This window comes from Ammodytes marinus (genome assembly GCF_949987685.1).
Source record: "Ammodytes marinus genome assembly, chromosome: 11".
NCBI lineage: Eukaryota > Metazoa > Chordata > Actinopteri > Uranoscopiformes > Ammodytidae > Ammodytes > Ammodytes marinus.
This window is the reverse complement of record NC_137215.1, coordinates 7,209,683-7,219,682: the sequence shown is the minus strand read 5'-3', so window position 1 is coordinate 7,219,682 and position 10,000 is coordinate 7,209,683. Positions and strand designations below refer to the sequence as shown.

Genomic DNA, 10,000 nt, shown 5'->3' with positions numbered 1-10,000 from the left:
ACACACACACACACAGGCACGCACAGAAAACGAATCACATACTTTTAGTAAAGTGGCAGTGTAAAGGATATACAGCGAGCTTCCCAGTGTGGTGATTACACTGGCCTTGACTTGCTTAGATCTATGTTACTGTGACGCGATGTGTTGGAAACTCTAGGAAACACTAGTAGATGAGGGATGGCCAGTGTCCACTATTATGGTGGTAACCATAGAGGCCTTTTTGAAGTCGTTTAACATGAAACAGTCCACTGAAAATTGGGTGTGCACATTATACATGTGTGTAATGCCATTCAATCCCTATGAGTATAAAGGCTTTTCAAACGTAGGGGAATTCATATGGTCTGGAAACGGTTTAAGGGTTGGGAGGGGGGGGGGGTCATTTTTGCAACTTATATCAACTACGCCAAGTAAAATAAACCACTGCAGAGATTTGATGATGAGATGAGTAATGCAAATGACGTCTGCTTGTTGCAGTGAAGGGTCGCACAACAGTCCATTTGACATGAAATCGTGATAAATTCATGCAGTCTGTGTTTATTGGACAATCATAATGTGGCACTAGTCAAGTATGCTCACCACAATCTCAACTGCAGACAGCTGTTTGTAAATGTTGCGTTGCCCTTTTCCTCCTCCACATCCAGAGGATAAATACTGGATGGTGACTTAGTGAGCATTAATTAAACCACTTTGGCTTAATCCAGCACTATTCTAGTTGTACTCCTGTGTGGACTAAATTCTACCTCACATTGTTCACCTTAAAAGTTTCCGCCACCACACACCGCAGCCCTTTATTTAAACATAATGGTGTGACTGCATTGTGACACTTCGTCCCAAAACAGTCACAGATCTGCTTCAGTTGCCCACCTTACTTGGACGCACAAGTAACAATGCCATTCTAGTCCTAACCAACTAGTCCTGTGGCCACAAAAACACAAACACAAACACAGACACACACACACAGACACACACACACACACACACACACACACATACACACATACAAACATCCATCGCAACACATAAACACACACTCTCCTGCTGAGTCAGTCAGTCAGTCAGTCACTTGCTTGCTCACTCACTGCCTCACTCTCACAGACACACAAAATAAACAAACAGTCTCACCCCACCATTAGCAGATGTGTGTGAAATCAGTTTCCTTTGGGCTGACAGTATAGCAGGTTCCAGGCCAAACTGAAGAAATGCAAGTAACATCAACCGAGCAAAGAGTTCCCTGTTTTAAATAGGCTATCATCAGTTGAAATAATTTGACAATCTGCACTTGAGAGTTTAGGGAATAAACAAACATTCACATTTCCACAAGGAGTGGTAACACGTAACACAGAGCTGAGAGACACACCGCAGATGGAAAAAGCTAGAGGAAACTAACAGAGCCGTGATGCCTGATTTACGACGACTACACGTAATAAATGAACATGAGTCTTAAAGCTGGAGCTGGTTAGCATGACAATCTCCCAGGCTGCAGATAAAGATTTTTGGCGTTGGGCCCCCAAGGTCAGGTTGCCAAGCCTACAGTTTTTTTCTGAGGCTGTGCATTATTAAACATCAAGATCTTTTTCCTAGGGACAAAACTGTGCCCCACAAAGAAAAGTAGTGGGCATGTCGGTCAGGGTTGGATGAGGAAAGAGTTTATCGGTGGATGTCATCATGCCTATGCAGACGTGTTTTTTTTTTTTTTACTCGAAAGTGGCGTCTCAAAACATGTGTTATAATTGGTTAATTACCATCTCAAAATACAAAAACATGTGGGCTTAAGTAAAAGGCATAATTTTAACCAAGGAGAGGTCAATTCCAGTTTGTCGTTTTCTGGATTGTATTTGTAACAGAGGGGAAGCATGAATGAGAAGGGGGGAAATTAGGGGACTGCAGCAGGGCCAGGGCAATGCTTCCTCCACCGTTATTAATATTCAGGCGGCATCTTCTATGAGTTCCCCGGGCCCTGTTATGTGGCATGCAACACTGGGTTCTTCTTTCGTGGCTCCGAACTGACTGCAAAACACCGACCATGGCTAGTTTAACCGCCAACAGAGCATGGTGACACTGGCTGATGCTCCCCAGGCTGGTGAAGGGGGTGGGGGGGTGTGTGGGGGGAACATGCCTCCCATCTTGTTTACAATGAGTCATCCTCTCTGCAAAAGTCCTCATGTCTTCCTCTGTGGACATGCAGCCCAGTACTTTTCCAGCTCGTGAGCACAGCTGGGCCTGTCGCCAGATGTTCTGAATTTAATGAGAGAAATGATCTTGGAGAGTTTTTTTTTTTCTTTGGCGCAACAGAAAATAGGACAGAGCACACAGCGGAAATTGGTGATTAATGATCTCCGCATTTTAACACACACACACATATACATGCACACACACAACACTGGCAATGCAACATTTTATTGCGATGCTATCTTGAATGATGTGTGATGTTGTCCAGCATACTGCATGTCAACAAGTCGTACTTTGTGCAACCCTGAGAGTTAGGAATAGTGGGCGTGCATAATTTTCTTATGTGCAATGTATGAAATGTTTTTACTCATTTTTTAGGAAAAGACTTTGAAGAATTCTATGTTAATTTTTGTCTGATTGTATTCTTACTTTGCAGGCCTTAAACAACAACGTGTACAAGAATGTGTCACCCTACGGCTCCCTGAACAACATCGTGGATGGACTCAACTCGCTGACGGACCATTTCTCAGACCTTTCCCTCGCATCAGAGCCAAGAAAACCCAACAAAAGACCCCCACCAAACTACCTGTGCCACCTGTGCTTCAACAAGGGCCATTACATCAAAGACTGCCCCCAGGTGAGAATCGTAAAACACACACACACACACACACACACACACACACACACACACACACACACACAGGTCACATAATCTATCTACTGTATGTCTTCAGATGACACAATAGCTTATGGGGTTGTATAATACCCTGTAGGAGGGTTCACATACCTTTCAGTTTTTTAAAGTACTAATCCTGTGTTTTACATTGCAATAACTTGTGTGTCTAAATACTGCTTCAGTGCCTTTTTATTTGGTTAATACAAGCCAATGATGGGACTAAAAGCTGTGCTTGCTCCAGCCAATGACTGTCTCTCTCTCTCTCTCTCTTTGGCTCTGGTCTGACCTACTTGTTAAACAGGCTGGCCTCTGTTGTCTTCTGTAGTCATGTGTGTGTGTGTGTGTGTGTGTGTGTGTGTGTGTGTGTGTGTGTGTGTGTGTGTGTGTGTGTGTGTGTGTGTGTGTTTATGTGTGTGTGCCTGTGTGCATCTTAACTGCCACAGCATTACACTACAAGAAAGCATCCGTTATATCCGTGATAGATAAACTTGTCGGGCTAGTTTCAGTATCAAAGGTTGAAACTGTAACCGAATCGTTGGCTGTTAGCACGTTAGCATGTTTACAAAAACAAACAACATGAACGAATGCTATTCATCTGCAAAGTCACCCTTGCATCCAGTTTTGCCTACTGGTTCTCTGCTGATTCAGTGTGTCATGATGCAGTTGTGTTTTTTTCGGCACCATGGTAAATCCACCTTTGAGGTCATGGAGGTTAGTAGCGCACTAATGTGTGACTAATGTGGCCTCAGCTGCTGTCAGCGCCCAAAATATGAGCTGATTTTGATACGCGCCGGGAGAATTTGGGGCTTTTTTAAAACTATCCCTGCCCATTTAACTTTAATGAGGTTTGGGAATAAATGTGTTGTACAAGGCCTTGGTTGCCTGGTAGCTTGACTTCATACTACAGGTTGATTCAAGTGCGCAATCACCCCAACAAACTTGTGCTTGTGGGTTGAAAGATATTGTGCACATGCCCAGTAACTACATTTTGTGGAATTTGCAGGAGTTGTTTTGGTGGGGAACAGATCTAAATGGCTGTGGTGGATCTGTCATTGTGGTGTAACATAGCGCTCTTGTAAAGGCGTCCCATGGTTGGGAGTGCGGCCTGGAAGTGATCTGATTTCATAGGAGGGACACTATGTCACTTTCCCTAGAAACTGTGGAATTTTAACGCATTTTTTATTTTATTTTTAAATTGGACTCGCGGTGCCTAATAATCTCCCTTCCCATTCCATTTCTGTCTGTCTGTCTTCGAGCCTCTCCATTATACTTCTTCTCTCTCTCCTTCCCCTGGGTGAAGTGCAATAGCCCAGCCCATGTAGCCCCAGCCCCAGCCCCAGCCCTCACTCACTTTGCTTTTTGCATGGAATGGTAATGAGGAGCAGATGTGAGATTAAAATGCTTTGACTCGCTTTATGACATATGATGACTGGTCTCGGGAGGTCTGTGAAAAGACCTGTGTGCTCTGATGAAATATCTCCAGGATTGCTCCAAAAGGCCAATGTGTGGGAATTAGATCATCTATTGACAAGTCCAAGGGGAATTTTTTTTGGGGTCGTAGTATATTGTGCAACATGTAGCTTTCACTCTTTTGTTTTCTTTTCTTTGAGTAATAATAATGTTGTTGCTGTGATCATTGATCAGACAGTACAGTAACTCAACATTGGAGCAGGTGCACATTAACAACATGATGGGTACATTTAAACTGTTCATCTCAACTGTACCATTTTAAAGTGAAACGGTTCAAATGTTGCTTAGTTAAACAAAACCCCCTTTTACTGTAAGAGGCTGGGAAATCAATCTTTACTATAGATGTAAAGGATTATGTGGGTGGAAGTGAAAAATCACACTCAAGTCGACTTCTGGTTTATATTTCAGCTGTTTGTTAACCTGCCAGCAGTAACTCAAAAAGCAGCCCAGTCTCCAACTGGCCTATGCACCTACACAGTTCAACACCATCGCAGTTATTTAGGTCTCTCTTGGGCTTTTTCCTCTTTTTTCCTCCATAAATTTTACCTTCCATTTGTGCTACATCACTTACACTATTGCCCAGTCACCTGCCATAACGATCCCAGCCAAAGGAAAGGATAGTAGAGCCTTACATAAGCTCGCTGAAGACACAAATAACAGATGTGACTGACACTGACATACCTCAATAGAAACATGGGTTTTTTAATGGCGAGTGTTCAACTCACCAATTAGCCAAGACTTGTGTGTCATTATCCAAACAATATTGTCTTGGCCTACAATATTATCAATGCTCAGTTCCAGAAGGTGGGGGTGATCAAGTGTGTGTCCCATGGAGTTTTTGGTATCCGCCTGCACTGGAATGCAGTGGAGGATGAGTGTGTCCCGACTCCCTAGTACTAATAGTTTGTCCTGTCCAAAGGCGCTATGCCAAGGGAAACAGAGTTTTTCACATGTACAGTCGTCCTCGTCTGCTTCACGTCAACATGTTTTATTGTACGTCCTGTCTTCTATCATTGGCTTTAGGTAAGGGCACTTCTATATACTGTACATTTGGCATTTTACTTTAATTTGAAAGGACGAGGCTGGTGATGTTCTGTGTTTGCTTTTTGTTACATAGTGGCCCATTTTGTAACAAATGCTATGATAACAAACATTGAAATGCAATCGATACAAACAAATATTGTCTGTGTATCCAGAGTCTGCTATAGCTTATTCCATTGTGCTCCATTTTTGTCAAAAAAAAATGCGTTAGTGTTGTTGCAACTGAATCTGCAGTATGACATGGTCCTTCATTGTGATGATTTAATTTTTTTGAGTGGGAAACCACAAATAGTCTTTAGCTGCTTTAAATATTGTAATAGAGCACCAAGTGTATGTTAATTTGCTGCTAGAAATAGTCCCAACAAAAGGATTATTTACAACAACGTATGAGTAACGTTTACCAAAAAACTATGTAGCCAAGTTGTTTTAGGAAATTATACTTTTAAATGAAACTTTATATTTGTGAGCTGTATTTAAGATGTACTTCAGTAGGATTCAACTGGCTTAAGTGCAACTGGCAGGGTAGGCAAGAGAAAAACTAATGCATTATGGTTTTGGGGGTTTTCATGAGATTTGTTGACGAAAAGAAAACGATGGAATAAAACCTGCCTCGTTCTTTATATGCTGTTGTAAAATCCGCTATAAACCTGCTTTGCCTTTTTTTTCTTCTCCTATTTTTCTGTTGGTGTTCAGCAGCCTCCATCCATCATTCAGCAGTAGGCTACTTTGCACTAAGCTGTTGTCATTGGAGGCTTAAGATTTGCCTTGAAAATCACCAACATTCTTAGAAATCTTAGAAATATAATATGCTTTAAAATCACCTTCTTTCTGCCAGGAGTTGACTTATTTGCAGAGATGAAGGAGATAGAGTCAGGTTTTACACAGCGGCCTATCCATCACACGTTATGTGGCCATAGTCAATAGTTCCCCCCTATCCCTTTTCACTGCTTGCAATAGAACAAGAGCAAGGCAATTAAATAGTTGAGGTTACCGAAGTGTTTATGCATTACGTGGAATTTAAGAGCTCTTTTTTCGATATAACATGTTACTGTTGGAAAAGGAGACGAGGCTCGTGCGTGCGCCCGGAGAATAATTTATCGGGCCAATCTCTGCTGGTTGAGTGAAAGCCACAGGCCTGGCTGGCAGCAGCTGCCCCTGCAGCGCTCCCTGTCATGGGGACAGAGGTGTTATGTAAACTTGCTTTTATTCAGAAAATGAGGTCGCTCCCCCAGTTATGAGCAGAATGTCCCTCGCTGCCACGCTCTGGCCCCCGTCCAAGATGTCTTCCACTTGCACTCATGCTTTGGTTTCCGTTCGGCGGACTAATCCTCCCGACAGTTGGTTCCCGCCTCTGATTGGAGTGATAGAAATGATGCATTGAATGACATCTTCTTGCTATGTCTCCCTGTAGAAAGATTAACTCGTGGAAAATGTCTTAGCTGGAATGAAGGTTTGTGGGTATGTGGGGGTGGCCTCTGCTTCTGCTGCTGCTGCTGTATGTGCTGCTGTGTGTGTGTGTTTGTGTGTGTGCTGGTGTGTGTGTGTGTGTGTGTGTGTGTGTGTGCTTTATGTGTCTATGAGCTAGTGGACAAGTGGACTCTTGAGTTACCGTGCCCCATTCCTGGCCGCAATGCATTCAGTCCCAGAGTTATAGTTTTTGTGGGCATGTTTTGTGGGCAATATATAAGAAGCCCAAAACAACTGGCATACCAACACTGCTTTTTTTTGTCAGCCTATGGCCTATAGTTCTGTTTTCTGGCAGGGTAACATTTAAATGTTCTAAAAATTCAACAAACAAAGTTCCACTAGAACAGTCTTCATAAAGGACATGGGAGTGGTATATAAATCCTCTTATCTAACTCTTGGCCAGAAAGCGTCTACGTTTATGTTCCAAAATGTTTGCTTCAAGGGGCCAGAACGAAAAAATTGCATAAGAGGCTGCTGCTGCATCTGCACATTTTTCATTGCTTGAATTAGAGAGAAACAGATGAAACAGCTGGCCATAACGTATTGGTTCATACATAGATATATACGCAGTACTAAGTTTTGAATATTATATCTATTTATTTATTTTCTTTTGAATTCTCCTTAGTGGTATTTGACCAAGTATAGTGAGAAGTGAGTTGACATGGACTGAAATGTGTCCCACACGAAGCATATGCTGAAGTTACTATACCCTGTGAATGAATAGCTATTATTTATTTCCCAATTTCACTTAAGTGTATGCAACCCTTGTATACAGTCTATGGTGCTACCGCAGACATTTCAGCCAGTCGTGCCCTGTGATTTGGTCATGCCTGTGCCTCCTTTAGCATGTATCTGTGACCATATGCCAATTAGCGTGATGGACCTCACACTTCACGCGACAGTACTTTCACCAGCAGCCTCTGTGACAAATGGTCACCAATAATCTCCCATAATTGTGTCGACACACACAGAGACCCTTTAGGCAGGTTGTGTGTTGACGGCCTCTTCACACCAGAGGCAAATCACACTTTGAGTGATGTGCGACTCAGTGCTCTCTTCCTTTGGCTGTGGTGATCAACTTAATGGCTTGTCATTACCGCAGACCACTTTGTCTAACATAACAAACAAACATCGGCGGTTGTTGTTTTTTGACAAACCACTGTTGCTTTTAAATCTTCCACGGTTTGCCTTTGACAGTGCAGTCACCCCTTTTTTTTCTTCCAAAATTGGTTGGCAGTCAAGCTGGGATAATTGTGCAACCACTTTGTCTTAATGTTTTTACTTTGTTGTTGTGCATGGGGGATAGCAGTAGAGTATTTGGTGATAATGTGTGAAATACAGATTTTATGTCTGTAATTTACCAGTGTTGATGTCCTGCACAGCGCTATCCATGCTGCTTCACTGTTGGAAGACAAGCCTTTTAGCCCTGTGTGGTGGGCACTCCCAATTTCCTGCTGTTTGTAACGCTAATATTGAAGTCTTTATTGAATCAGGTTGAGGTCTGTAGATCAGTTCCCCCTTTTCCCAGAATTCATTGTTTCTACCTTTTTCTATTTCAAATGTATTCCAAGACAGATTGTAGGAATTATACAAAAGAATAAATAGCAGCTTTATTGACTTAAGATGTTAACGTAAGACTGGTCCTCTTTAGGGCAAAAAGGGATTAAACTAAACTAAAAAAAAACATTGGAGAAAAAGCTCTGCTTGTGATTGAATAATATGCTTGACAGATACCAGCAAAACCCATTGTCCATTTTTCCTTATTTCTTTCTTACAAGTTAACAAGTACTGAAATAAAAATCCCAGGTGAAATGGATTTTTTTTTATTTGAGGCGGGTAATTCTACCACATTCACATCTGGAAGAGCTGTAACAGTCAGTCAAAGTGCCTTGCTTCTGGGCAAGTCCAGCTGGCCTTGGGAATTACACCACCACTTCATCCTCTCCCTTTTTTTCAGAGAATTTGCTCCGTAACCCTGACCCCCCAGTGTATTAAATCCAGTTTATTATTCCCCATCATTCCCATATTGAGGACAGCAAAACATTGTGTTGGAAAAAATGCTGTTCAACTAGCCAAAATGCTTGCCCTCCTAGATGGTTAATTCAGTGCCGATCATTTAATACTTCAACAGATTATGTGGGTTTAACGTAAATGGAGACGTTAGCTGTCCCCCCCTGGAGGCTAATGGTTCTGGGAGGAGAAAAACATACAGTAGATCCTACATCTGTACTTCAGCTTTTCCTTTTTCTCTATTTAACCAACCCTCTCCTGCCTTTCTCTGAAAGATATCTTCAGGGGAAATCATGTATTTACATTTTTCCTCTCCCTCCACCAGCTGTTTTCTGTCTTCTCCTCTTTGTTTCATTCTCTCTCTCTCTTTCTCTCTCTCTCTTTCTCTCTCCTTCTCTTCAATGCATCCTGCAGTTTGTTAACCTTGTCGATAAACACTCTTTCAACACCGCAGTCACACTTCAACATTTGTCATGAGAGAGAGAGAGAGAGAGAGAGAGAGAGAGAGAGAGAGAGAGAGAGAGAGAGAGAGAGAGAGAGAGAGAGAGAGAGAGAGAGAGTGCTTCACATTTCAACCCCCATGATCTCCGTACCCCTAGGGCCCAGCTCTGACATGGCAGTCACTTTTGAAATGTCACTGTCATGGCACGGATCTCTCTTGGGTTTTGCCTGTGAAGGTAATTCTTTGGATATAAGGGCCAGAGACTAGAAGGGCACAAGAGCTGAGAGCTGCAGAGCCGAGCGAGCCAGCGAAATGGGGAGTGAGTGAGGACACTTCCCCTGAAAGGAAATCAAAGTTAAAAGAATGATAAAAGTGTGGTTTCCTGCCAGCTGGTTTGTGTTCTGAAACAGAAATCCCATTCTTCCTCTTGGGTTTTTTTTGTTTGTTGCTGAGACAACAATCGCGCCATTTCCTGTTTTGGTAACCGTGACACCTCTCATCCCAATATGTGGGAGGCGGTTACATTGACCAAACTCAGGTGAACTCAACAGTAGTTTGTCTCACGGCTTAATGTTGAAAATACATGTGAAATGACAATCGAGGCTCCGGAACACACAAGGAGAGAGCTGTATGAAGAAGACACTATGTCTACTGCTTGAACTCAGTATAAAGATGCCATTCAGCGTATTTTAGGTGACGATAAGCCGACACTAAGTCCATTAGTT

General features: G+C 42.5%; 1 protein-coding gene across 1 annotated transcript in view; it reads left to right on the top strand.

Annotated features, from left to right (window-relative positions):
• Positions 1 to 10,000, top strand: part of zcchc24 (zinc finger, CCHC domain containing 24) — a 34,364-nt gene that overhangs the window by 1,516 nt on the left and 22,848 nt on the right. Inside the window, exon 2 of the mRNA XM_080036298.1 lies at positions 2,606 to 2,806. Within this exon, the coding sequence (XP_079892424.1) occupies positions 2,606 to 2,806 (201 nt within the window). The remainder of the gene's footprint in view (positions 1 to 2,605; positions 2,807 to 10,000) is intronic.